The sequence below is a fragment of the Camelina sativa genome, chromosome 5 (assembly GCF_030686135.1).
Source record: "Camelina sativa cultivar CO46 ecotype springtype chromosome 5, ASM3068613v1".
In the NCBI taxonomy this organism is placed as follows: Eukaryota; Viridiplantae; Streptophyta; class Magnoliopsida; order Brassicales; family Brassicaceae; genus Camelina; species Camelina sativa.
This window is the reverse complement of record NC_141884.1, coordinates 39,576,822-39,602,505: the sequence shown is the minus strand read 5'-3', so window position 1 is coordinate 39,602,505 and position 25,684 is coordinate 39,576,822. Positions and strand designations below refer to the sequence as shown.

At 34.5% G+C, this 25,684-nt stretch overlaps 5 protein-coding genes, 1 non-coding gene and 1 pseudogene across 12 annotated transcripts; 3 read left to right on the top strand and 4 right to left on the bottom strand.

Moving 5' to 3' along the window:
- Positions 1–2,527: 2,527 nt before the first annotated feature.
- LOC104788279 (uncharacterized) lies at positions 2,528–6,296 on the bottom strand. Its single transcript, XM_087451481.1, has 3 exons — positions 5,590–6,296; positions 4,961–5,465; positions 2,528–3,741 (listed from the first exon to the last, which is right to left on the bottom strand). The coding sequence occupies exons 1-3, from the start codon at positions 6,012–6,014 to the stop codon at positions 2,779–2,781; spliced, it is 1,893 nt and encodes a 630-aa protein (XP_087307607.1). The 5' UTR covers positions 6,015–6,296; the 3' UTR covers positions 2,528–2,778.
- Positions 6,297–7,332: 1,036 nt separating this feature from the next.
- On the bottom strand, positions 7,333–11,277 carry LOC104788278 (citrate synthase 5, mitochondrial). 3 transcript variants are annotated; one of them, XR_015558020.1, is made up of 20 exons: positions 11,120–11,277; positions 10,931–10,997; positions 10,788–10,850; positions 10,665–10,706; positions 10,444–10,509; positions 10,283–10,348; positions 10,090–10,203; positions 9,916–9,979; positions 9,706–9,788; positions 9,560–9,612; positions 9,399–9,476; positions 9,185–9,312; positions 9,037–9,079; positions 8,797–8,883; positions 8,508–8,609; positions 8,259–8,366; positions 8,131–8,181; positions 7,984–8,057; positions 7,836–7,887; positions 7,333–7,725 (listed from the first exon to the last, which is right to left on the bottom strand). XR_015558020.1 is itself a non-coding variant. In XM_010514013.3 (20 exons), the coding sequence occupies exons 2-20, from the start codon at positions 10,979–10,981 to the stop codon at positions 7,633–7,635; spliced, it is 1,419 nt and encodes a 472-aa protein (XP_010512315.3). In that variant the 5' UTR covers positions 10,982–10,997; positions 11,120–11,255; the 3' UTR covers positions 7,416–7,632. The 3 variants fall into 3 exon arrangements, 1 of the variants encoding a protein (XP_010512315.3); XR_015558019.1 differs by having other exon boundaries at positions 9,173–9,312; positions 11,120–11,255; XM_010514013.3 differs by having other exon boundaries at positions 7,416–7,725; positions 9,037–9,082; positions 9,187–9,312; positions 11,120–11,255.
- A 170-nt stretch (positions 11,278–11,447) lies between these two features.
- LOC104788276 (magnesium-protoporphyrin IX monomethyl ester [oxidative] cyclase, chloroplastic-like) lies at positions 11,448–13,085 on the top strand. 2 transcript variants are annotated; one of them, XM_087452837.1, is made up of 4 exons: positions 11,448–12,190; positions 12,281–12,384; positions 12,512–12,627; positions 12,714–13,085. In XM_087452837.1, the coding sequence occupies exons 3-4, from the start codon at positions 12,541–12,543 to the stop codon at positions 12,975–12,977; spliced, it is 351 nt and encodes a 116-aa protein (XP_087308963.1). In that variant the 5' UTR covers positions 11,448–12,190; positions 12,281–12,384; positions 12,512–12,540; the 3' UTR covers positions 12,978–13,085. The 2 variants fall into 2 exon arrangements, with proteins under 2 accessions (XP_087308963.1, XP_010512314.2); XM_010514012.3 differs by lacking the exon at positions 11,448–12,190 and having other exon boundaries at positions 12,329–12,446; positions 12,529–12,627.
- A 1,531-nt stretch (positions 13,086–14,616) lies between these two features.
- Positions 14,617–15,647, bottom strand: LOC147944991 (VQ motif-containing protein 18 pseudogene; annotated as a pseudogene).
- Positions 15,648–19,959: 4,312 nt separating this feature from the next.
- LOC104788274 (E3 ubiquitin-protein ligase RDUF2) lies at positions 19,960–21,563 on the bottom strand. Of its 2 annotated transcripts, XM_010514009.3 has the most exons (2): positions 20,226–21,563; positions 19,960–20,120 (listed from the first exon to the last, which is right to left on the bottom strand). In XM_010514009.3, the coding sequence occupies exons 1-2, from the start codon at positions 21,152–21,154 to the stop codon at positions 20,021–20,023; spliced, it is 1,029 nt and encodes a 342-aa protein (XP_010512311.1). In that variant the 5' UTR covers positions 21,155–21,563; the 3' UTR covers positions 19,960–20,020. The 2 variants fall into 2 exon arrangements, with proteins under 2 accessions (XP_010512311.1, XP_087307606.1); XM_087451480.1 differs by having other exon boundaries at positions 20,042–21,563.
- Positions 21,564–21,867: 304 nt separating this feature from the next.
- TRNAS-GCU (transfer RNA serine (anticodon GCU)) lies at positions 21,868–21,949 on the top strand. Its single transcript has one exon. It is a non-coding gene; the product is annotated as a tRNA-Ser (tRNA).
- A 305-nt stretch (positions 21,950–22,254) lies between these two features.
- LOC104788273 (uncharacterized) lies at positions 22,255–25,627 on the top strand. Of its 3 annotated transcripts, none has more exons than XM_010514006.3 (13): positions 22,255–22,751; positions 22,879–23,108; positions 23,198–23,267; positions 23,365–23,561; positions 23,670–23,745; positions 23,827–23,910; positions 24,009–24,088; positions 24,184–24,310; positions 24,393–24,452; positions 24,519–24,569; positions 24,666–24,824; positions 24,921–25,053; positions 25,149–25,627. In XM_010514006.3, exons 2-13 carry the CDS (start codon positions 22,954–22,956, stop codon positions 25,328–25,330), a joined length of 1,374 nt encoding a protein of 457 aa, XP_010512308.1. In that variant the 5' UTR covers positions 22,255–22,751; positions 22,879–22,953; the 3' UTR covers positions 25,331–25,627. The 3 variants fall into 3 exon arrangements, with proteins under 3 accessions (XP_010512308.1, XP_087307605.1, XP_010512309.1); XM_010514007.3 differs by having other exon boundaries at positions 22,279–22,751; positions 22,938–23,108; XM_087451479.1 differs by lacking the exon at positions 24,393–24,452 and having other exon boundaries at positions 22,277–22,751.
- Positions 25,628–25,684: the final 57 nt, after the last annotated feature.

The following is a 25,684-nucleotide window of genomic DNA, read 5'->3' as shown; positions in this document are numbered from 1 at the left end:
CATATTAAAATTTTATTTTAAAATATAAAATATACAAAATTTTGTATAAAATAAAATTTAACCTGTTTTATAGCACGGTTATTTATCTAAAATCATTAACAATATAAAACTTACTAAGTATATGTTTTTTTTTAAGCCATCATATTTAGCATATGATTTTATTACATAATGTTTTATCCAAAAAATAACTTTTAAAAATAATCACATAAATTATATTTTACATAAATAAAAAGAATTAGCACGGATCCTAATTTAGTTCTTATTTTAATCTATAGTATAAAGAACGAGTAACACATCAAAATAACAAAAAGATTGTGATATGTCAGCATTGATTAGAAGTGATATATACAGATTTCTCTAGGAATGTATAATATTGAAGTATATATTGTGGTTGAATAGTAAACTCGAAACAGTCAAGGAAAGTGGTGCTAAGTCCGAGTGGAGCAACTTTGAACACTGCCATGTTACTACAAAAGCGAGTTGAGAGAGAAAGTCGAGCGAGTGTGATACACGCGCGGTAATTTTTTCTCTCCCACCGTTTCTTCTTCTTCTGACCACAACCGCGTGCTCCGATCTGGGTCCTCCGTCAATTCCGGTGACTGTGAGGACCCCTCGGCCCATGGTTCTTCATTCGCGACTCTTTGCATGTTACCGGCGAAGCTGATGGACGGAATCAAGGGAGCAGTGGAGAGGAGAGAATCCGCGAGACGCCGATGGCAAGAGCTCTGCCGGAGGAGTTGCTATGCGGAGTGGAAGAGGGAGATTCACGGCGACGAACGAGAGAAGAAGGCAGATAGATCGGAGGATTGGAGATCTTGGAGGCTTCGCGGGATCGGTTACGATAGGAGAGGTAGTCTCCGATCCGGCGAAGCTAAACCACCGTCGAAGGCCCGCTTATCTACTCCCTGCTGCCTCTCTCTCTCACGACTGAGCGTGAAAACCTCCTCGAAAAAAGGCAGATAAGATCTCTTCCTCCTTCCCAAAACGGCTCTACGGTGGCAGGACGGCAAACGGATCTTGGATCACCGTCTCTGTTCGGCTACCGTCGTCCAGGCTCACCGGAGGTCCTGTTCCGGCTGAGTATCCGCAAGTATGGGCGGCGGCTGCAAACGAGTTTTTCGTTCTGCAGATTAGGGTTTCATGGTTCCCGGTTAAGTTCGGTTTGTGAACCCGGCCGGTTTTGTTTCCATCGGTTTAGCTTTGGTTAACTGTAAATGAGTTGGACCCTAGGGATTTATGTATATGGGCCTACTCCGGAAATAGCCCATTGGGCATTATATTTTATTAATTGAATACCTTTTAACAAAAAAAAAAAAAAAAAACTTTGAACAGTGCCAACCTCTTGTCTTATTCCTAATAACTGCTGAAGTTTCGATATTTCGTGAGTATGCCCAATAAAATGGGATATATTTCACGAAATTTTTCCCCAAAACATTTGAATTCTACCTAATAATAATATTTGTTGGCGGTGGTTATACATATTTTAAACACATAACATGCAATCTTTTTGGGCCGCACAGAAGTGGAATTTTCTACTTTCATATATGCTATACTTTCGTTTTTGTGGTAGAGGGTACTTTCGACATTTCCTCCAAGTTCTGATAAAATAGTATTCGGCTAACATAATTCTCTGGTTAATTGTTGTTGTTAGGGGAGTAATGCGGTCAGGTCAATATGCATGCAGCTTGTGCTTCTTAAGCCTCAAAGCAGTCACTCGCTTCACCAAATATGTCTTTAATCCATCCATATGGTTATAAGTCATAACTTATAAACAGACAAGGTCATGGACAATAATATTGTCAACAAAGAGAAAAAAAAAATATTGTCAACAAAGAGAAACAATCTTCAACATTGGTCAACAAAAATGAAGAAGGGCTACTGATCGTCGAACACTATTATAAAAGAATGTCCTAATTACGTAGGTCACTATATCACTACTCAAAGAAGAACAATCTTCAATTTGATACTATTTCTATGTGAGCATATAAAAAGAGAACAGATACAAAACTTCTCATACCACAAATCGATACGTTCCTGAAACACAAGTGGTACTGAAATGTAATGCACCAGAACGTTGATAGCGTTAATGCACCAGAACTTTGCAAACCCTAAACTAGTTCTACTTTACATCAAGATAATCGTCTTTTTCTTTTCCATCTGAAAAATATATTGATATACTTGGTGGAATAATACATTCAACTTTGCTAAATTGCAAAGGAAGTAAGTACGAGTCTTTTTTTTGTGAGAGAACTGCGAAATATAAGTCTAGTATCATTTGAAAGCTAAGCTCCTTGAGTGGTCTTAATTAAATAGCACTGTTAAGGTCCAAAGTCAGAATCTAATTGAGTATTTGCATTTGATTGTAATTGTTAGGCAAAAGATGACCTCTGGCCTAAACTTATTAGGGGCCGGCCGTATTGGAAAAGGGCAATAACAATTATAAATATTGACTTTACGGGCCTTAAGGGCTCTGTATTACGAAAGTTTAAATTTCGAGAATTTTTATTTCCAAAGTCTAAACCGGATATCAGGGTTTGTGAACTATTATTGATCAAATTAACAACAAACAAATAAATGAAGACAACACCATGTCTATAGCCATTTATACCCGCTAACGAAACCACAGGTTAAATGAAAACTAAACTGGTAACTATGAGAATAAAAACCTAACAAGACCTATGATTCTCTCCAAAACACTCATGTTAATTAAAGAGTAATGATGAATACTTTCTGGCACATCAAATGTACAAATACCCTAACCACATACGAATTTCAGTTTCATCTTCTGGTTCTTTTCTTTGGCTGTTTACTGTCTTTTCCAGACTCCCTACCTCGTTTTCCTGTAGCCTCTGCTGTTTCTTTCGGTTGTTTTCGTTTCGATGAACTCTTACTATTATTGTTCTCTACCTCAGCCTTCTTTTTACCCGTACTGTTACTCCTCAACTCCCTTGGTTTTGCTTTACTGTTCTCTTTCTTAACGTTTCCGTCGCTCTTCTTCGGAGGATCGTTTTCTTTCTTAATGTTTCCATCGCTCTTCTTCTGATTTTTACTTGCTGTTTCTTTACCTTTCTGTGGAGAGTTCTTCTTTATTCTCTTCAAGAAATCAGCCACACTCTTCTTCTTATCCGATGGTATCGCTACTGTCTTCTTCTCTGTTTTAGGAGTCTCTTCTTTCTCATCATCATCATCATCACTCGATGAATCTGTTTTCGTAACCTTTAGTTTCTTATTATTACTATTCTTGGCTCTTCCTATTTTAGTATCTTTGGCAACAACAGCGATCTCTTTGCTCGTTCTCCTAGAGCTTCTTGCACTAGTTGTAGTAGTAGTAGTCACAGTCTTCTCCTCTGAAACTTCCGGAGATTTCTTCTCATCTTTTTGTTTAAAGCTAGAAGAAGGAGACGTCTTTTTCGAAGATGAACTGTTCTTCTTACAGGCAACCAGAGGAAGAACAGGGGATTTCTGTCTAGAAACCGAAGATCCAGCCTCTGTTTTGATGACACCGTGACCCAATATTCCGGTTCGTTTCTTAATTTCGTTAGAGACGAGGGATCTTAGCTCTTGTGCAGCCAAGGATTCGGAGGAAGATGGAGGAAAGAAGACAACGGCGTTTGTGAAGAGAAGCTTGAGGTCTCTGTAAAAAGAGAGACTTGAAGAAGCGTAAGATCCTTTCTCCAACTTCTTCTCTATCGTCTTGATGTCCAAATGCTGCCTTATAATCCTCTTGTAATCCTTTGTCTCCTGCGACATAACAGAGATGAAAAGTATGAGACCACCTTACGTAATGGGCTTCCAGAAGGCCAACTAAAGCCCAAAAACTGTCTAGCTTAAAGAAAACGGCTGGAAAAGTCAATATGTTGACCATATCTTGAAAGACACGACAAAGCCATGCTTCAACGGGAAGCTGCCAGGTGTCCAAAATGGTAAATGGGTGAAAGGGGGAAAACAAACAAACAATACCAAATTTCTCTGTTGGACGAAAATTTTCAGTGATTTTGTAACAACGAATAAAGTCAAAATAAGGGCTCCCAATTTAAGTACTACTAACATTTAAAGATCAAACTACACACGAAAACATCGATACGATACATATAAAAGAGATATTTTACTACCATATGAAGAATTATTTCATACTATAACAATAAGAAACAATAAAGCGTAATTAGAAAATATGGAAAAGGTGATGATCGAAACAAAAAAAAGTGAAAGTTCTTATCAATTTTTTTTTTTTTTTTTTTTGTAAATCCGAGTGGTCCCTACCAAATTGGACAATGTGTGGGATAAATTTCACAAAATATTATTGGTCGTCCTTGAAAATTCTTTAGGGGGAAGAAGGAGAAGAAATTAAAAAAAAAAAAAAAAAATCTTCTCATTAAAACGTATAATAATGCTGCCAAAAGATAAAAACATAGAAAGATATAATGACTAATGAGAGTTTAAAACTAATGCATAGCCAATCATTCTTTCTTACTCGAAACAAAATAAGTTTTCTATTTAATTGGCTAGAAATAAGTTAATAAGTTCCTACTAAAAGAAACATATATTTTAGCTAGAGTATAAAAAAAAAAAAACACATTAGGTTTGACTATATATAGGCCTGAATTCTAAGTATAATGTAGATACTTCTTTTAGAGTAAAATTATCTTCTAAATACTCTATTATAAGTCTTATTAAGAAAGCAATATTACAGTATCAATACTATGCAACACATAACATTTATTATGGAAATTTTCAGACTAATTGTTGTCAAAAAAGCAATAGTTTCTAGTTAATTTACGCAATGTTTCAAATAACGTTGGAAAACGACGACAAACAAACAAAACGTTGGAAAACAAGATTAAAAATTTGTAATTATACGTCTAATTATAAGAAAATGAAATGTAATTATGTGTTTAACTTGTAATCTTTATTACCAAAATATATTTTTAAAAAATTCGAGGAAAAATAAGGAAATGCTTACCTGGCTCCTAAGACGGGATTCGAACACGGAACCACGAGGATGAGACCGGATCAGCTTAATGATATCTATCAACGGCTGTGATTTATAGCCGGCCGATTTGATCTCACCGCCACCTCCGCCGCTTCTGTATTTCTTCTGTCCTTTCCTCTTTCCATGACCAGTGGACGTTCCCGATTCATCTAACTCTCCCGAGTTACTCATTTCCGATCTTTTACTAACCGTTCTTTCTTCTTCTTCCTCCTCCTCCTCCTTCGGCGCCGCCGTCTTGTTAACCGGATCGGGATCTACCATTTTATCTCCGTCGTGATCGGCGAGTTTATCGACGGAGGCTGTAGAGTTGGACTCGTTCATCGACCGATTGTCGTCCCGGTCCGACTCCGTCGTTTCCCGGTTAAGCTTCGCCGGTTTAGTTTCGTCGTTTCCCAGATCTGGTTTATTGTCTCCATCATCTCCGTCTTTCTCCTCCTCCTCCTCCTCTAATTTCTTAACTTTTAACTGAAGCGACCTAATCAAAATAACAACAACAACAACAGAAAAAAAATAAAAATTAAAATCGTAAAATATTAAAAAGAGAAAAAAAAAAAAAAATCAGATCCAGCGGCGGAGAAATAGAGACGTCTCCTCCGTACAATATAGAGTCGTCACGTCGTTGAACCTCTCGCCGGAGCTCTGCAACATGAAGACTCCGTAACTGGTCGAGCCAAGGGATTTCACCGACTTCATCATCCTCCTCCGCCGCCGCTTCTCTGTTTCCTTCACCGCCGTCGACGGAATCTTTGAACCTACGTTTGAGATCTTGATACTTAAGCCTGCAATTGACGGCGGAGGCGATGAGAGAACTCCGGGAACGAGACTGAACATCTTTAGCGACGGAGTCCCAATCGGTAAAAGCATGACGCTTAACGGCGCATGTTAACACCAACTCCTCCCACGTTCCCCATACTTGACTGATCTGATTGGTATCACAGTTATCGTCTCCGTCTCCGTCTCCGATACGATTGTTATCAAATCCACTACAACTGTTAATATTGTTAGTATCGTCGTCGTCGTTCATGCCGTTCGATATCACTGTTTCTTGTTCTTCTTCTTCTTCTTCTTCCTCCTCTCTATAACAACACGCTCGCAGTTTTTAGGGATTTTCTTTTATTTTTTTAATTTTCTTTTAATTTTTTCTTTTTTTTTCTCTTATCACTTTTGATTCGTATTTTGAAGCCTTTTTGAAATATGAAAACTATATGATTTAAGTTGTTTTAGGTCTTGTTAGCTTATATTTTTCTCCACTTCATATGGAAATGAATCAAATGATATAGACCTACGTACTAGATTTTTCAGCTTTGCTTTACCCATTTCCGTGTGTTTATATTTATATTTACGGGTCGGGTCAAACCCAAACCTCGCTTCGTGTGCAACAACCGTCTACGGACGGAGGGGAGTAAGGTCGAAAATATTTACAGAAATGTCCTTCATGGGTTACTGGAAATGGAATGTTCGTTTTATATCGATGTTTGTAAGTGTGGTGAGGTTGGGCATGGAATTTATCCGTTTCAATAAGGTATGGGCCTTATCTTATGAGTCATATATGGGCCTTAACTGGAGGGAGATTTGGACCCAGATTATGTCACCTACAAAAATAATAGTAAAATATTATTAAAAAGGTCTATGAATAAAATATTCGCATTTAGTACATTCATACATACACGAACGTTTCTTTGTGTGATACAGAGTTACAGACAGGTCTTGATGGGGTTGATGACATGATTTTAAAAAAACTTTTAAAGTTAAAACTATCATTAAATTAATCAAATACTTTATAGTTCAAATTCACACGCAAAAGATAAAGGGTATGAAAGGAGATTATTTTTTATAAACTTTACAAGAATAAGAAACTCGTGAGACCAATCCTTGCAAGGCGAGACAGGTCAAAGAAGCCTAGAAAACGTGGAAAGATTGACTCCAGCGCAAACGATGACGAATCAAGTCCTGAGCCTTAACATGGAACTCATATTGAAACCAATAATCTCGTATTGCTTTTACTAGGAGGTGTCTAGACTAGTCATCCTTGCACGGTCATGTCAAGAATCTGTGTCTTCGAGAAGAGGATGCCGTAAGCGTCAAGGAGGTCAAGTTCCTTTCTCGACATGATTTTGGTTGTTTAAGGATGACCAACACTTAATTAGTTACTTGAGTTGGAATTGTATGTTTGTCTTGAACCACACTGTCCACTGGACTGACCATGACGAAGAGGACTAGGACATGTTCCAACAATCAGTTCCATGTCGTAAAAACCTCTTCTCTTGGTTTCTAACAAGTCGGTAGCAGGATTCAGCGACTCCTATACTCCTCTTATGTTTACTATGCAATAGTCCATTGAGGACCAATCAAAACAAATCAATGGATCATGGATGGCTTGAACGGACCAGTAGGTTGACTTGTCTACATAAAAGTCAAGGATAAATATTACGGTGTCTCAATTTGAGAAAGACCTTTTCTTCACTTCTTTAACATCATTGTTTTTAGCGGAAGAACCAAAATGAAAACTCTGAAGAGAAAAATTTAGACTCAAACTCGTTTGTTTCTCTAAAAGTGCCAAAAGCTACCCCATTCAAATGGAAGAGAATGCTGCTTTCATGAAAGAGAGAACCTTGACCAACCACGTACAGTCAGGGATCAACTTAGCGTTTCAAGCGCATGAAGTTATCGAGCCACTCCATGTTTACACTCTTTGGCCGCTCTAGTGGCAGTCCAAGAGCCCGGTCCCATATCAGCTGAAACGAGAAAGAGAAAACAGCATCATAAAGATGAGTGTGAGTTTATTTTCATGGATATCTGTATTAAAAGAGAGTTGTCGATAGCGCAAATGTATGTCTGTATGTACCTGTGAGCAGATGCCGAGACTCCTTGAGACGCCAAAAAGCACAGTATAGTATCTATATTAGAAAGAAATGTCACTCTATTACAACCAAGATTCAGCAAAAGAAGGTCCAATGTTAGTCACACTTAAGTGATAACGATGGAATTCGTACCTTGCTTCGGTTAGACCATAGTAGTTCAGTAGCACTCCGCTACGAGCATCAACATTAGGCCAGGGGTTCTTGACCTGCAACAACGATTTCAAGATTCATAAGAAAATCAGAAATCTGGTAGCACATGAATGATAATGTTGATAGTACCTTTCCCAGCTCAGTTAGAATAGGAGGCACCACTTCATAAAGCTTTGAGACCTATAGAGTTGGATAATTAGTGAGCCAGAACAGATTCAAGAGCATGACCAAAGATTAAGGGGTAAAAAAAAAATCACCAGCTGAAAAAGAGGATCATCAGGTAAATGCTTCAAAGCAAACTCTCTTTGGCATACATATCTTGGATCCGTTTTACGCAAAACACCATGGCCATATCCTGGAACAACCTGCAAAATATATGTTTATTTTAAGTTCCCTGGCAACATTCACAGTCAAACAACAAAATCAAAACAAACAGTCTAATTCTCTCAGCTTTGAAGTCAGAGCATGTTAGCTCAAAAGGCTAAGCAGAGCAGAATTTTGTTTACCTTGCCACTGTTTAACGTTTTCCAAACATAATCTTTCAGTTGTTCCTTTGATATATTTTCTCCACATTCCTCGACAACTGATTTGATCCACAACAAAACTTCCTACAACAGGACCATGGGAAAAAAGAAACAAAAACAGACTAAGATTTAAAAATATCTCAAGTCATTATAAGTTTAGTAGCTTATAAGAGTCATTATAAGTTTAGTCGCAGTGTATTATAACCCTGCTACATACACTTGTTGTTTTGAACAAGAGAAGTATCATTTAGGAGATGTATAAGATGGGTACCTGATTAGCCAAACCATGGAGTGGCCCAGCTAAACCATTTAATGCAGCTGCAAACGAAAGATATGGATCCGAAAGTGCACTCCCAACCTTAATGAGGAAACATCATAAGCCAAAAACAGAACCATCAGAAATGTCTACAAATCCAAAAAAAAATTGTAGTATAAACTAAAAGTGGAACATTAACATGCATAAGACCAAAATAAAATTCACTTGATGGCAAGATCATGTAGCAATACATACCAGGTGACCAGTGTGAGCACTAACATTTCCACCTTCATGATCACTAAACCAACAATAGCAGAACCAAAAATCATAATACAAAGTAAAACTTTAAGCTTATTCATTATGTTTTGAGACATGTTGAAACAGAGAGAACCAGAAGGAAAGCTATGGATAGTGACATAAAGCCTCATGAGCTCTTTCATCTGAGGGCTATCAAATCCCAGCATGTGTGAAAAATTTGCACCATAATCCAAAGAATCATCTAATGGAATGATGCTACCATCCTTGTACATCCTGCATTGTTAATTAGAATGTAATTCAAGAACAGTAATAAGTAACAAGTCACGAAGAAGGCATTGGATAAGGGCATAAAAGCTTACCTCCGATAAACGTATGAAGCTACAACAGGGACACGAGCAATCAAGTTTAGGGCATCCTCATAGGTTGGCTCCCAGAACCTGCAAAGGAAAACTCAGTTTATCTGATGCCTGCTTACTAAAAGGCAATCAAGAAACAAAATAGAACTATTGAAAGTTTGTACTTTGACTTATGAACATCACCCTGCTCATATGCTTTCTGAAACTCACTTTCAACCTGAATAACAACTCAACAAGATAAGATCATCGCAAAAATTAGTAATGTTTAAGAGTACCATAGACCAATCTAGTATAGAACAGAGCCATCCACCTGAAGGGCCATAACACCGCTAGCAAATTGAGTCATTGGATGAGATGTCGAAGGCAGAGCATCTATAGCTTTGTAAACATAATCTGCAATGTAAAATCAAGTACAAACTGGAGTTATGTTTGCAACAATCATAATCTGTATTTTGCTAAGTAGTGATGAGTCATGAAACTGAGATCACAAACAAACAGAGCCTAGATGTGAACTACAAACCTGGAACAGCAGCACGATGAGCCAACTCTTTTGACAAAGCATTAACTTGCTCTTTACTTGGAACCTATATCGAAAAGAGGGAAAGCTATAGTTCAGGATCATTCATGCATAAAGAGAAACTTAATCGTATGGTACACTACCATAAACCATACTAAAATGTTGAGATAATTCAACCTTTCCAGTTAACAGAAGCCACAGAAGACCCTCAGGCAAAGGCTCTTCTCCAGATTGAGCTGAAGGTAATACTTTCTGGCATTCAGGAATCGACATGCCTCTAAAGCGTATTCCCTGTGAAAAAAGATAAGATCATTCCAATAATAAGATACTGACCAGACAGTTATCTTTATGAACAAAAGTATATTCATACCTCATCAGCATCAAGCAATGAGGTTTCCCAAAGTAATCCAGTCATCCCTCTCATTCCACCAAGTACCTTCACAAATACCACATTAAAAAGGGAGTACTATATCTTAAAAGAGAAAGCCTTCATAATTAAACAGAGCGGATAAAAAACATTAGTATCCATACCATATCAACAGTAATGTTCCCCAATTGAACCTTTCCATGTTCTGATTTCAGTTTCTTCAAACGGTCCTGAAATTGCAAGTTGTTTATTAGAAAGGACAATAACTAGAACAGAGAGAAGAGCTTCACTGCCTTTTAATATGTCCTAAACTTAGAAACAATGTCATTCACTAGAACCAGAAGTATACAAGTTCAATTGTAAAGACAATGATGTAGAATCTAACCTGTTGTTCTGGAATTATCTCTCGCATCTGCGACTTCAAGTCCTGCATTGCCATCATTTAAACAACATCAACACCAAATATTGAACTGCTACACACGAGAACGTGAAAACCCTAAAAACTAACCAATTCAGAAGAGCTCTGCATCTGGAGCCATCTGACGGAGTTGCTAAGTGAAGATTGTTGCACCTGTTTATACTAGATCTGATCACCAATCGATTCACATCAAACAAAACACAGACTAAAAGGGTCAAGCTGAATCTACTCACGGCTCGTGACCGAAGCCTTGAAATGGCTGATACGCCGCGATAAAACACCATCCTTTAAAACTCACACCTGTCACCAGTTTTTTTTCACATAAACATTGATCCGTTAATTAGGTCTATATCCAAGCGATCGAGATTGGCCAAATTAGAGAGGAGATACACAGGAACGAGAGAGCGTGGAGAGAAATTTACCAGAGGTTCGAAATTTTCAACGTTCAGCAAAAAATTAAGAGATGTTGAGATATATCTGCAACTGCAACGTGATGAACAAGCGTCTCTGACTCTGTGACTGTGTTCATCAGAGAGACTACAAAATACAACATAAGAGCATGTGCATCGCTTGGTCCTTCATCCGTCCCACGTAATTAAAACATTTAATTTAAATAAATGATTGAAATATCGAAGAAATGTATCTATAAACGGGACGTAATTTCCATCTTCCTTGTTAACACGTGGCAACATGTGGGTAAGTTGCATCTTCGTCTTCTTCTTTCTTTTTCTCCGATTTATTTTTTCTGATCTTCTCTTCAATTTTATCAGTCGCCATTGTTACTCTTAAACCCCAAGTGTTTGTAACTTATATATATATCATTTACTTCCACAAACATTTTTTTCTTTAATCTTATATTCCTTCATTGGTGTCCTGAGTTTTTATATTATTGAGGATCATTGGATTTTTTGGGTGTCTGATTTAAAGATCGATCTCATCGGGGCGGTGGAGAAATCAAAGAAGAAGTCATCTATGAATCTGAAGTTTCTCCAGTTTTCTGATTGCCACGTTTTCTCTCCTTTTTATTGTTAAAGTTTCTAATTTGTTCAAAGTTAAATTCTATTGAGCTATACAGATTGAATCAAGTTTCTATCTTTTAGAATTTTGCTCACTTCTTATGAGAAATTTTGTATCTTTTATCTGATTTGTGATCGTCTATAGAGTACTGATACAGGAATTGGTCTTCTGCTGATTTAAAAAGAAACAAAAAAACGTTTTTTTTTTTAATCCTTTTTGAAATCAATGATATTATGATTCAAGATTCAATCTAGATTAGATTGTGTTCGATCAGATCATAATTTTTTTTATATAGTCTTCACAATTCAGCCAAGAAAGCTGTGTAAGAAAGATCTCAAGCCTTTAGATTTATTGTTAGTGTGATCTTTGGGTGAGAGTAGACATCTGTTTTGGATCTTGCATAAGGTAACTGGGAGCTGGGGAAGATTTTGAAAACTTCAGGAGAAGAGTCTGTTCTTGCCTTACCTGAGGGAAAAGTAAGCGACCTTATGAATTCCCTGAGGTAGATGTTGATTATTATTTTTAAGTGTTTGATCGGAAACTGTTTTCGACACGTGATTCAACAGGTTTTAAAAGTCAAAACAGAGACTCTAGTGCCTGCAAATCATGATATTCTCGATGGAGTAGATGATCTTATGCAACTAAGTTACTTAAATGAGCCAGCAGTGAGGTAAAAATTCTTCTTTAGCTCATATGCTTCTCTATATCTGGTCTCGCTTCTTCTGCCTCTCGGTAATTAAACTAAACTCTCTTTAACTCTCAACTTCAAATGTGTTTTGCACATTGGCCTAACTAAGAGGATTGGCTTTACAAGGTTTATGTGACAATGTACCTCAATGATTGTCAAAGAACTAACTTCTACGAGGGTATCGGGTTAAACACAAAGGAGTTCGATATGCATGTCATCATCGAAGTAATGGAACTTGAAACAAGAAGAATAATATTAAAGCTGTGTTTTTGCACCACCCCCTTTTCTGAAAATGTTGTACTTTGTTTCAGACAAACCGAACCACAACAAGAATATTCCCGGCGGTGCTGGATGTTGAGAACCCTGAGTTTAAGAGGAAATTGGATAGAATGGTTGTGAGCTATGAGAAGCTGCTGGCTGTAGGACAAACCGATGATCCTTCTTTCATCAAGACACTCAAGCGGATTCCTTTGGTTGCTTCTTTAGCCTCTGAGATCTTGGCTGCTTATCTCATGCCTCCTGTTGAATCTGGCTCTGTTGATTTCGCCGAGTTTGAGCCTAATCTTGTTTATTAGTAGCAGCAATGTCAAGTCTTGAGTTTACAGCTGGTTTCTTGATTCCTTGTAATTGAATGATCAAAACTGAGAAACATCTTTTTTTGCAATAAACCAAATACTTGTACTTGTACTGCATATATTTGATCAAGTTACACAATGGATTCACCAAAATTAAGATTTTATAAAATTTTAATATGTTTTATTTGAATTTAAACTTTACTATGATTTTACTTATTAATTTAAATATTTAATTTTAAATATTAAAAATAATATTATTTTTTACAGGGGACCAACTATTGAGGGACACTAATGCTCATACCAAAATTAAGAAACTTTGTAAATAAGATTAATATATTTGAAGGACCAAATTTTTGTCCCAACCAATGCACATGCTCTAAGTAAACCAAAACACGGATTTTTCCTACTAAACCGGAAAATAAACCAATTGATTACAGTGCACAAAACCAAACCGATCGGGTTATATACGGAATTGATTACAGTGCACAAAATCAAACCGATCGGGTTATATACGGTTTAAGTCCGTGACTCGCAAGATTCGAAGCAGCCGTAACGATTCTAAAGCCTAAAAAACAAGGTCATGATAAAAAAAATATATATGTCTGTGCTTCAATTAAAAAGAAAAAAGTATTATTGGTTGTAGAAAACGTATATATTTTTGGTTTAACATAAATTTCTAAAACACGGATTCTTCCTACTTAACCGGAATAATAAACCAATTAATTACAATGCACAAAACCAAACCGATCGGGTTATATACGGTGAAGTCCGTGACTCGCAAGAATCGAATCATATAATAACGATTCTAAAGGCTAAAAAACAAGGTCATGATCAAAAACATATGTCTGTTGTTTAAATTCTAAAAAGAAAAAAAAAAAAGTAGCTGATTGGGTTATATAAAACGTATATTTTTGGTTTAACATAATTTTATTTTGTTGGATGATGTTAAAAATTGTCAATCGAATAAAATTATTCAAGAAAAATAAATTTCCTTATTATAATATTTTGGTCGAATGGGCGGTTTGATATTCTTCATTCTCCATTAGTAACCTTTTCCATTCTTTGAAAATACTGTTGAATGATGTAATACAACTACTAACAATGATAAATGTAACTACTATAGTTCTTACTAAAACATTACATATTAAATGACACTATTGATCATTATGTCATCCAAATATAAACTAATATATCAATGATTAAGATTGGAAAAATATGACATCCAAAATTATTTTTTTGGCAACGCTACGTATATATTTTCCCATTACAACTCATTAATTAATTAGAATCGTGTTACCATAACGTATTAAAAGCTTAAAGAAAAGATTAACATTTTCCCTCCAAATTTTAAGATATATGCTGAAGGATAAATGGGTTTATAGATGCTTTACCCTTTTTATTTTCATTGAGATGCTTTACCTTTCTTAACGTAATAACGTTGTATATATAAATACATCTTTTTGGTACTCGAAGTTTTGTGTGAAACCTTGAACTAATCTCTAAAGCAATTAAAACTTTATTCATTTTGTATATTAGAATCTATACTCTTTTAGACTCATGTAAGAATCACTTATCTTTTTACTATTTCGTTTATTCATCTATAGATTATGACTTATGAACAAACAAACAAAAAAACAAATGATAAATATCATTTTTCGCGTTTTTATATATAAACTTGCGCAGCGCCAGAGTCGATCACAAATACATCAAAGAATTATTAATACACGCACGCGTGAGTACAACGTGTTACACCAATTTTGAGTAGAGCTTTTACATGATCGGAGATCAAAACTCAAACCTACTTTCTCTTGGCAAAATCAGTCTACCAAGTTAAACTCATCACTACACTCTTTTTTTTGGCAAATAATTAATTAAGTCAGTCTACCAAATTAAATCAAAGGGCACCAAAGAAAAAAACCAAACATGCATGTATGTGTACATATGTATAAGTTATGCGTATGTTCCTACCTATATGATGAATTGACGATCGTCGTCTCAACCATGTATATATGCCTCGTCGACCATGTCGCCTTGTTATGTCCCATATGGAAGAAATGATCAGATCATCAAAACCCATATAGGACTCACGATTTGTAGAAGCCTTACATATTAGGGTAAGGTGTGACCGAGTTATTTATTGTTGTTGAAGATCAAACCATCGACTTGAGAATATGTTGTCGTCTTCATCAAGATCGATCAAACCATCTAAATCAAAGTAAGTATTGGCGTTCGAACTTGATCCCCATTCTTCCTTCACTACGTTGCTCCCTATTATTCTGTTGACCAGCTCCGCCGTATGTTGTTGGTCGGATTCTTGAGGCAGGGGCGGTGGTGGTTGGAAATTTGTTTTGGTTATCTTTATCTTAGAACGGGTTTTGGTAATCTCCGGTTTGCCGGTCAGACTTTGGACGAGTGTACGGAAGTTCTTGACATCGGTGTTGATGATCTCTGGTGCAAATATGTGGATGATACGGATCTTAGGCTTGATCTTGGTTATTATTTGGGAGTTCTTGTTCATGGGAACCAAAGTTTTTGAATAATCTCCGTAAAAGCTTTGATGAGGAAGATGATCTAGATCGTACTCAGGCTTCATTGAATTTCTCACCATTTAATCGAAAAAGGAAAGAAGATTTGGTTTTTTGTTGTTGTTTTTGGATTGAGGTTTCTTGTTTTGTTTCAAGAAATAATATGCACATGTTGTGGATTATATGTCTCTATATATACACAAAGAAACAAAATGTGAATATGATAATAAAGTATGTAATTAAATACAATATTGTTGTTGGTTGGTCAAAAACATTAATAAAAAAAGCATTTGTTTAAGAACAAACTGAATATGAAAGTAATAAGAAATATAGGACGAAATAGCTTTGTACCTGCCCACCATTACACAAATAACAAACAACTTGATTTAAATAAACTGTAAATTTCCAAGAGAATGATCTGTTTCTTTTACGCAATCAGAATAAAATGTTTTTTTTTTCTTTCTAATTTTCCAACTGATATATATAAAATCATTGGCTACATATAAAAAAAAGAAAGTAAAAACATACATACGAGCAGCTGGCGTGAGCAATGTTTTATTTAATGACTATGTGGGGTTGACTTTAGCTTTGGATGCGAATTTGACTTTGTGTTTATTTACAAATTTGTTAAAATGTCGGCATATTTAATCTTTACATGGCTTCTGAAAATTGGGTTTCTTCTAGTTTTATACATCCAGCTACATTAGGCCCGTATATTAACGCGGATATAAGAAAAATATATGAAATTGTAAGTTGTACTCAAATAATTACTTTTATTTCATTTGATTTTATTAAAAATCCGAATTTAGAGTTCACACATTCCATCTTGCAATACAATTTTTTGTATATTATTACATGATAATAAAATTAGATTTTAATTCTATGCATTCCATCCTAACGAGTAACATTATTAATTTTCATATCAAAAAAATTTGCATTGTATCAAATTTATACCTTACTTAATATTTTATAAAAACTAAAAATTAATAAAACATAATTCTCAAAAAAAAAACTGAAGACTAATTTTATCTCATATTTGAAAAAGTAACGATATCTTAAATATATTTGTTTAATATTTTGTAATCTCATAAGTATTAGTTTTACTACTTGTCCAACATTATCATAAATTAATCAAAAATTCAAAGACGTTACTATGAGAAAATTATTTGTTTATGTAAAGGTAAGTATCTACAATCCTTTTAAAAAAAAAATTGAGAGTATAATTTATCTAATTATGGTATTATAGTAATTAATTGTATAATTTTTTTAATTATTTTTTATCGAATTAGTAATTTAAAATTAGAATTAGTATTATTTTTATATACATATATGAACTATCTTTTTATATTTATTAAATTGTTTAAATTTTTAATGATAATTTACAAATATGTTAAAACAAAGTTTTTGTATAATACATGACAAAATCTTTAATTGTTAAATTTACATGTGTTGCGGTCACATGAGTTACCAACTTTGAAAATCAAGTTTTATATAATGACATAATATTGAATATGTTATTAAATCATTCACTGATTGAAAAAATTAAGAAAATTACATTAATTTCTTATTTTGATTATCTTATTTTTACATTATGTTAATCACTAATTTGAACACATTAAACATTTTCATATTTTAATCACTTTTCTGTATAAATTTATTTTTACTATATGATTATAATAAATAATAATTGCAATTAAATTTCAAATATTTTCCTTATTAATTGCACATATTTTCCTATTAAAATTAGTAATTTAATATATAACTTTCAAATTAGAATTAATGATATAATAGATAACTTTTGAACGAAATATAATACAAAAAATACCAAAAAATCTTCCAAACACAGCCAAAAGTGAAGATGGAGTTAGCGAGTGGTAAGTTTGGAATGTCCGGAGGTGACCATTCCGATACGGAGAACGGTCTTTCAGGTGAACGGACTACCAATTCTGGGGCTGCAGCTGAAGTCACCGAAGGACATGAGGTAAATATATAGTTTTCCGTTTATCTGTAATATGAATTGAACCAGAAATTGATCATCATCCTGAACTTGGACTAAATTTTATTTAAACGGTACAAACTGAAATATTTGAATCAAACTCAGAACATATATATATATATATATACTAGATTAGGCCCGCATATTAATGCGAATATAAGAAAAATATGTAAACGTGTAAGTTGTATTCAAAATTTTACTTTTATTTCATTTGATTTTTTTAAAAAAACTGAATTTAGATTTCACACATTACAATATCTTTGTATATTATTACATGATAATAAAATTATATTTTAATTCTATGCACTCCATCCCAATGAGTAACATTTATAATTTTTATATCAAAAAAATTTGCATTGTATCAAATTTATACCTTACTTAATATTTTATAAAAACTAAAAATTAATTAAACATAATTCTCAAAAAAAAAAAACTGAAAACTAATTTTATCTCATATTTGAAAAAGCAACAATATGTTAAATATATTTGTTTCATATTTTGTAATCTCATAAGTAATAGCTTTACTATTTGTCTAATATTATCATAAATTAATGAAAAATTCAAAGACGTTATTATGAGAAAATTATATGTTTATGTAAAAGTGAGTATCTACAATCTTTTTCTTTTAGGATTCATAATTGACAGTATAATTAATCTAATTATGGTATTATAGTAAGTAATTGTATAATTTTCTAAATTCTTTTTCTTATAGAATTAGTAATTTAAAATTAGATTTTTTTTAATATACATATATGAACTATCTTTTTATATTTATTAAATTGTTTAAATTTTTAATTTCTTATTATTTACAAATATGTTGAAACAAATTTTTTGTATAACACATGACCAAATCTTTAATTGTTAAATTTACACGTGTCACGATCACATGAGTTACTAACTTTGAAAACTAAAGTTTATATAATGACATAATATTAAATACGCTATCAAATCATTCACTGATTTAAAAACTTTAGAAAATTACATTAATTTCTTATTTTTATTATCTTATTTTTCTTACATTATGTTAATCACTAATTTTAACACATTAAATCTTTTCATACTTTAATCATTTTCTGTATAAATTTATTTTACTATATGATTATAATAAATAATAATTGCAATTAAATTCAAAATATTTTTCTTATTAATTGCACATATTTTCCTCTTGAGATTAACCAATTTAATAGATAACTTTCCTATTAGAATTAGTGATATAATAGATAACATTTGGTTTTATATACTTTTAAAAATATTAATTGTAATCTTTTTCTTTTTTAGGATTTTTAATTTTCTATAATTATTAAATAAATTTTCTTTTCACACATTTCAAAATAGTATTGATATACTTGACACATGTCGCGATTATATGAATTACTAACTTTAAAAACTAAGGTTTATATAATAAAATATATATTTTTTTGTAGATATATTAAATAAATAAAAAGCATTCTTCTTGGTTAAGGTAGTTTCTTGTCTACACTAAAACATCGTTTATTTATTAATTATTAATTATTTATAACTTAAGTTTTTGGTTGATATTAGAAGTTTACATAAAGATTACATATAAATCATACAATACGAAAATAAGAAAACTCGTCGGACGTGATATGTGATATAACAGCGCACGTGGAAGGCTTTTTTGTCTGTTTTAGTTACTGATTAGATTTAATTATCGGAAACAGTGGCCAGTAATCATACGGAGAGGTCAAACAATGTGGTTATCCAAACTAGTAGTAAAAAGAATTATTATACCTACATCAAATCGAGTTTTTTTAGTTTGTTTGTTCACTACTTGAATGTTGCATCAACTGATTTAAAGGTCAAATGTAACTATTTTAATTCCTAAAAATAGAACATAGTTTTGACATTCTCGTGTTTCGATTATAATATAAAAGTTTAAACGGATTGACATTTGTAAGCGTGTTAGCTGTAAGATACTTATTGTTTCAGCCATTAATTAAAGTTGATACGCGGGATTGTTGACTTAATCTTCTTATACCAGAGAAACAAATCTCCCCCTTATAGTCCTATAGTACAATAGTACATGTAATGAATCATACACCACAACGTACAACCGTTGATCCAAATTTCTTTGGATGCATTTCAGTTTCACTCAAATCCTTAACTTTCAGTACGAATCTTTTTCGCTGTGTAGTTGGTATTATTTATTTAGTGTGATTGTTGTGGCTACCTAAAACTATTAAGATGAAGATCAAATTATAATATTATTTGATCATAAACCTAAATTAAAAGAGCAGAAAATTGTTAGTAGTGACTTATGTTTAATCATTTCATAATTCGTACAATTAGATGTTCTCGACTGATACAAGGATTTTATTGACAGTCCTCAAGACTCACAGCCCAAATTTGTTTTTTTTCTGCTCTTGTTTAATCTGAAATTAGTCATAACCTCGGCGGTTAAATAATATTCCATTCGAGAAATGAAAACGTTGAACAATCATTACAGTGTAACGTTTCATCAATTTATTATTGCATCCAAGTAGATGATGATTCATCTAAGATCAAAGCAAAGAAATGTACGATTTGACTAAAAGCATCAACATTAAAAAAAAAAAACAAGCAACAACTCTTGTCTCTGTGATATATAACTCAAAGCCGAATCTGTAAAAAAGTAAATAAACAAAGAGCTGAGAATTAAAAAAAAAAAAAAAAAAACACAACTCGTTTTATTTTGATGTCCTAAACCTTTTTAGGTTCTGTTCTTACAATGGCGTCGTCGTCGTGGTGGAGTTGCTTCTCTCATCACCACCACTTTGGAGTTGGAGGATCTCTTCTCTTCTCATACCAATCCCAAGACCAGAAACAGTCCGAGCAAGATTCCTCTCCATCTCCCCCACACCCAATCTCATCTGCTCATGACGACGAGCCAGTCTCCTCAACGCGTTTCTAATCCCAAGCCAATCGTCCTCCACATCATCACCATCACCTGTAATCGTAGCAAGATCCGACAACCTGATCCTCTCTGAACCAACAACCTTGGTAGTCGCCGTAGGTAGCTCGAACCGACAAAGCGGACACGAGTTATGATCCGAGAGCCAAGGAACGATGCAGCCAGAGTGATAAATATGACTACAAGGCAACCTCCGAGCAGATTCACCGACGACGAAATCATCCTTGCAGACGGCGCAGAGTAAACCGGGATCTGAACCGTCGGTGGAACAGAGCATAGAAGACGAGATCTGAATCGTAGGAATCGAATCGATATCTGAAGATCTCAGCAACGACGAAGAGGAAGAGGAAGAGGAGGAGGAGGATGATCCAGAGTTATCGGAAGCGAGGTGACGGAGGAGACGGTGAAGGTAAGGACTATCGAGGAGGAAATTGTCATCGGAATTAACAGTTGGATCGACGAAACACCAATCTTCTTCGTCCTCTTCGTCGTCGTCGTTATCGTTATCTCCGTCGTCATCACCTTCTTCTTCGAAATCGCCGATGGTGACGTCAAAGAGATTAGAAGAAGAAGAAGAATCGTGATCTATACGTTCGAGGAAATCGAGACCGCACTGTGGACATAAGAGAGGAGATGAATCGGAGTCGGAGTCGGAGGAAGAGAGGAGGGATAAACTCATGTCGCATTCGTGACACCAGTATGTTCGTCGTTCAGGCTCGCCGTGGACGGTGGTGGAAGACGACATTGGAGAAGTGGGTGGTTGCGATTGCGAGAGAGAAAGAGGAAAAGGAGAAAACAAATGATAGTGGTTGTGGTTGAGTAGTACTAGTGATAATGGGTTTATGATTGGTTTCAATTTCAATTCCTACAAAGGCCTTTTTTTTTCTAATTATTGTTTTTGGACTTTTTTTTAGATTATTAAATTTGTAAAGAATGGGCCTACCAGTACCATTTACTTGGCTTTATTCGCAAGGTTTGGTAGTGGGTCTATGTTTCTTAGGTCTTCTGGTCGTGTCATAAACTAATAATAATTTGGTTAGATTACTCACATATCCTACTAAAACAATATATGTGTGTGTGAATGATACCTTCATTCTTTCAAATATAGAAGTCTAAAATGTCTTGTAGTTCACAAAAAAAAAAAAAAGAGTTTATTTTTATTAGATCAAGAGAATCACCAATTTGTTTTTTTTTTTTTGACAATGGTCGGCTATGGTGACAAATAATGAATTGTCGTATTGTTTTTTAGCTGCTGTTATTATAAATTTAATATCGTAAAATTCTTATATATAGTAGGTCATTGTCATTGTAACATCGAAACGAACAAGAACAACGTTTGGTTAGTATTGATATTATGGGAAATATCAAATGTGAGAGATATCACATTTTTTTCCCCGTAATATTTGCAGGTTAAAAAAAAGTCAATGAAATAGTTTATGACGAAAACATTATCAAAAAGTCGCTTTGGCCGAGTGGTTAAGGCGTGTGCCTGCTAAGTACATGGGGTCTCCCCGCGAGAGTTCGAATCTCTCAGGCGACGAATTCTTTTTTTTTTATCCTTTATTTTTTTTTTTTGTGGGAGCACTTGTTTGCGCATGCGTCTCTTGACTCTTTTTTTTTTGTGTGTGGTAAAAGGTCAAATTGTCTCTTGACTCTTCCTAGTTCATTCGGTGGCGTTTAAATGCTGCTGCTGCAACGTGCATTCTCGTGTAAAACCTGTAAAGCAATAAATCAAGGAAAAAAAAAAGAGAGAAAAAGATAACTTAAAAAGAAATAAAAAAATTCAAAATCACCGTCTCAAAATTTACGTAGCAAGTACGGGCAAGAAATTTACAAGTACCTTTCATAGAGAGATTCCAGCAAAAAAATATCTAACTTAAAAACAAAAGAAAAAAAAAGAATCTCTGACAAATTGCTATCAAGATCCTATCCATTCCAAAAAAAGATCCTATCCATTAACTGATCCCTTTTTACAAGCAAAATTCCAAAATTCAGCCATAACTAAATCTGGCAATAAACCAGACATGACCGCATGATTTTCCCTGTCTGATCACTTCAACATTTTCTTTTTATTGATTTTTCTACTTCCAGTTTCCAAGATTTTATAGTACTAATATTTTTTTGTTTTCCTAAGATTTCAACCAAAAAAAAAGAAAAGGTCCTATGAGCACATAATGACGTTGGAAGAAAGGTTAAGTTAGTTAGTGGAGAGAGTGTTCAAAATGAAACAAGTTTCTTCTAGGATTTGTCTTCTTTACTCCACTTTTTTCCCCTCCTTTTGGGGAAAGTTTGATTGCGTTTGAGGATCCTTATCAACCAATTTCTCATCACAAGGATTCAAGGTACGAGAAAGCTCAATCCTTTATAATTATTTTGTTTTTTTTTTTCTGTTCATGGGTTTGAAATTTACCCATTCCTCTGTTTTCGAGGTCTGAAAGTTTCTATTTTTTTTTTTCTCCTCCAATTTAGGGTTTTTGTTGCAGACCGACCAAGATTGATTAAAAAAATCCTCACTTTATAATTTTTAGAAGCTGTTGAGAGAAAATGACCGGAAGGAGTGAAGAGGATCCATTCACAAAACCCATTGGAAGATGGTCTGTCTTCTTCTATGGAGTTGGACATATGCTTAATGACATTACTGCTTCTTGTTGGTTCACTTACCTCCTCCTTTTCTTGACACAAATTGGTCTCTCCCCTAGGTGAATTTTTTTAAAAATTTTCTTGTGATTCTGAATTTTGTAGTAGTTCAATTGTAATCTGAGTTTTTGTTTTGTTGTCCCTTCTGTAGAGATGCAGCCATTGTTATGCTTTCTGGCCAAGTTGCTGATGGGTTTGCTACTATCTTCACTGGTGAATTGGTACTCTACTTCTCTGTCTCTGATTCAGCCTTAAAGCTTATTGTTTCTAATTTGGTGGTAAGGTAAACTAACAATTTGATCTTCTGTTATATCACAGATAGATAGGTTTGGGCATTTCAAAATTTGGCATGCTGCAGGATCATTACTAGTTGCAATCTCTTTTTCCTCGGTTTTTGGAGGTTGTCTGCCTTGTTCAATCCTTCATAACGACTCTTTAACCCTCGAAACCTTCTCCTACAGCATGTTTGCTGCTATATTTAACATAGGATGGGCTGCTACTCAAGTTTCCCATATGTAATCTCATCTCTTTTACTTCACCTTTTAGCCATATGTAATCTCATCTCTTTTACTTCACCTTTTAGCATGTTGTGTGACTGTGTGGCTGCTTAATCTACTCTACAGGGCTATGGTTAATTGCATTTCATTGAACTCAACAAGCAGAGTAGCTTTAACAAGCTGTCGTAACGCGTTTACTATGGTCAAGCTCTTTCTCATGATCTTGGTTTGGTACCAACTATGCTTCTTTATGTGATTTTTAACAATGGTTTTGCTTTTTCAGGTTTCTAACCTTGGCTTATATGCGATTGCTTTAGTAGTATTCGGTGTTATTAAGGCTGGTTCGAAAGAAGATACCGAAACACAGGTTTCATACTTTGTGTTGTTGACTTCTCCATTATGTTTATATTTTGAGTAAGTGTGTTTCAATATTATTGATTGCTTGCTTTCTCTTTATCTCTGCAGTATCGCTGGATTGCAAATTCATCTATCTCAATTGGATGCTGTTTTGTTATCATATTTCTTATGGGGACAAAAGAGCCAAGGTATGTATATATCCTCAATACTCCAATTTTATATTTTATTTTAACAAGAAATTTGTATAGTTATATGAATGTTATATGCGTTTTGATGATTAAAGGCTTAGGCTAGATTTGAAAGAAACTAGCCGTGTGAGAATACCGTGGGTGTATTGGTTCCGGAAACTTCTATACTATCAAGTCGCTATGGTTTACCTCCTCACTCGACTTGTATTGAATGTTTCTCAGGTCTCTTTCTACTTTCTTTCTTGCTTCTCTTTATGTTCATATTGCTAATTCACACACCAATGTTGCATTCCTTCCTTCTCAGGCTTATCTTGCATTCTTCGTTATTGATGATTTGCAAATGGATCAATCCGCTAAAGCTTTGGTAATGCATTCATTAAGATCATTTCAGTTTTGTATAAGTACGCTGATCGAATGTTATATTATTCAGGTTCCTGCAATTATATATATCTGCAGCTTTGTTGTATCGGTTCTGCTTCAGGTTTAAAATTCTCATACATATGTCTAAAAGCTTCTCTTTTCCTCTGTTTCGGTTATGGAATTACAACTATTCTTTGTACATGTGTAAATATGTTAGGAGATTCCATGGAATGGGAGACGCTTAAAGGCGTATTATACAGCTGGTGGTGTTATTTGGATATTCTGCGGTGCAGCAATTCTTCTATTGCCTAGAAACATAAGTTTTTTCATGTATGCTATATCCGTCTTTATTGGCATCGCGAACGCATTGATGATGGTATAACGTTCTCTACTTTGATTGATATCACTGTCACTTATAAACCATGTTTGTATTATGTCTAGTTTAAATTCATCGAACTATACAATTCCACAGGTTACAGCAATCAGTATGCAGAGTGTGTTGATTGGTGCAGAAGTCGGTGGATGCGCATTTGTCTGTGGTTCGTTAAGCTTCTTAGACAAGATGTCTTGTGGGCTTGCTCTATATGTTCTTCAGTCACACCAAAGTAAGTTTCACTTAATCAAAGCCAAATAAACCACTTAAACTGATCATTTCTCAGCGTTTTTGTGGTTTTGATGAAACTGTTTTTTGGTGTGACAGGTACTTCACCAAGAACTCAACTAAACAACCACCAACAAAGTGCTTACCTTTCGGTTACAAGATACGGTTTAGGTCTTGTGCCAGCGTTTTGCTCGTTTGTTGGTGTTACTGTAACGTTCTTTATGGAGCTTGGTGCTGATGGATCACTATCGAAACCCCTGCGTGAGCCGTTACTAGAATGAGGAAATGGTCATTTGCGGTTCAAACACTAAAATGCGTTGATTGTTTCTTTTGAACATGTTTGATTTTCAGGTCCACTAATCTCTTTTACTATACACGGAATTTACCAGATTGGCAGATTCTTTAGACGACGATTTTGTACATAGGGGGATAGAGATCACAGTGTGAGTGTGACATCAATTACTTGTATCTGAAGAAAACATGAATCTAAGTCTGGGATCTGCAGTTTGATTTATTTGGTTTTTCTTACCATTGTAATATTCACAAAGATGTTTTATATTGGTAACTTCATAAGGACATAGATCATCATACTGTCAACTACAAGTTGAAATTTTGAAAGTGTGAAGTGTGAACAC

Bases quoted from the DNA above. Each gene is read 5' to 3' on its own strand.
- LOC104788279 (XM_087451481.1), bottom strand. From the start codon at position 6,014: ATGAACGACGACGACGATACTAACAATATTAACAGTTGTAGTGGATTT. The intron at 5,466-5,589 runs GTACGGAGGAGA...TATTTTGATTAG, and splicing joins CGACGTGACGACTCTATATT to GTCGCTTCAGTTAAAAGTTA. The intron at 3,742-4,960 runs GTAAGCATTTCC...GTTATGTCGCAG, and splicing joins AATCCCGTCTTAGGAGCCAG to GAGACAAAGGATTACAAGAG.
- LOC104788278 (XM_010514013.3), bottom strand. From the start codon at position 10,981: ATGGTGTTTTATCGCGGCGTATCAGCCATTTCAAGGCTTCGGTCACGA. The intron at 10,851-10,930 runs GTGAGTAGATTC...TAGTATAAACAG, and splicing joins CAAGGCTTCGGTCACGAGCC to GTGCAACAATCTTCACTTAG. The intron at 9,613-9,705 runs GTGGATGGCTCT...GTTGTTATTCAG, and splicing joins GCGGTGTTATGGCCCTTCAG to GTTGAAAGTGAGTTTCAGAA.
- LOC104788276 (XM_010514012.3), top strand. From the start codon at position 12,408: ATGCTTCTCTATATCTGGTCTCGCTTCTTCTGCCTCTCG. The intron at 12,447-12,528 runs GTAATTAAACTA...TGGCTTTACAAG, and splicing joins CTCGCTTCTTCTGCCTCTCG to GTTTATGTGACAATGTACCT. The intron at 12,628-12,713 runs GTAATGGAACTT...ACTTTGTTTCAG, and splicing joins ATATGCATGTCATCATCGAA to ACAAACCGAACCACAACAAG.
- LOC104788274 (XM_010514009.3), bottom strand. From the start codon at position 21,154: ATGTCGTCTTCCACCACCGTCCACGGCGAGCCTGAACGACGAACATAC. The intron at 20,121-20,225 runs GTAAGAACAGAA...ACTTTTTTACAG, and splicing joins ACCACGACGACGACGCCATT to ATTCGGCTTTGAGTTATATA.
- LOC104788273 (XM_010514006.3), top strand. From the start codon at position 22,954: ATGACCGGAAGGAGTGAAGAGGATCCATTCACAAAACCCATTGGAAGA. The intron at 23,109-23,197 runs GTGAATTTTTTT...TCCCTTCTGTAG, and splicing joins CAAATTGGTCTCTCCCCTAG to AGATGCAGCCATTGTTATGC. The intron at 24,089-24,183 runs GTATGTATATAT...TGATGATTAAAG, and splicing joins ATGGGGACAAAAGAGCCAAG to GCTTAGGCTAGATTTGAAAG.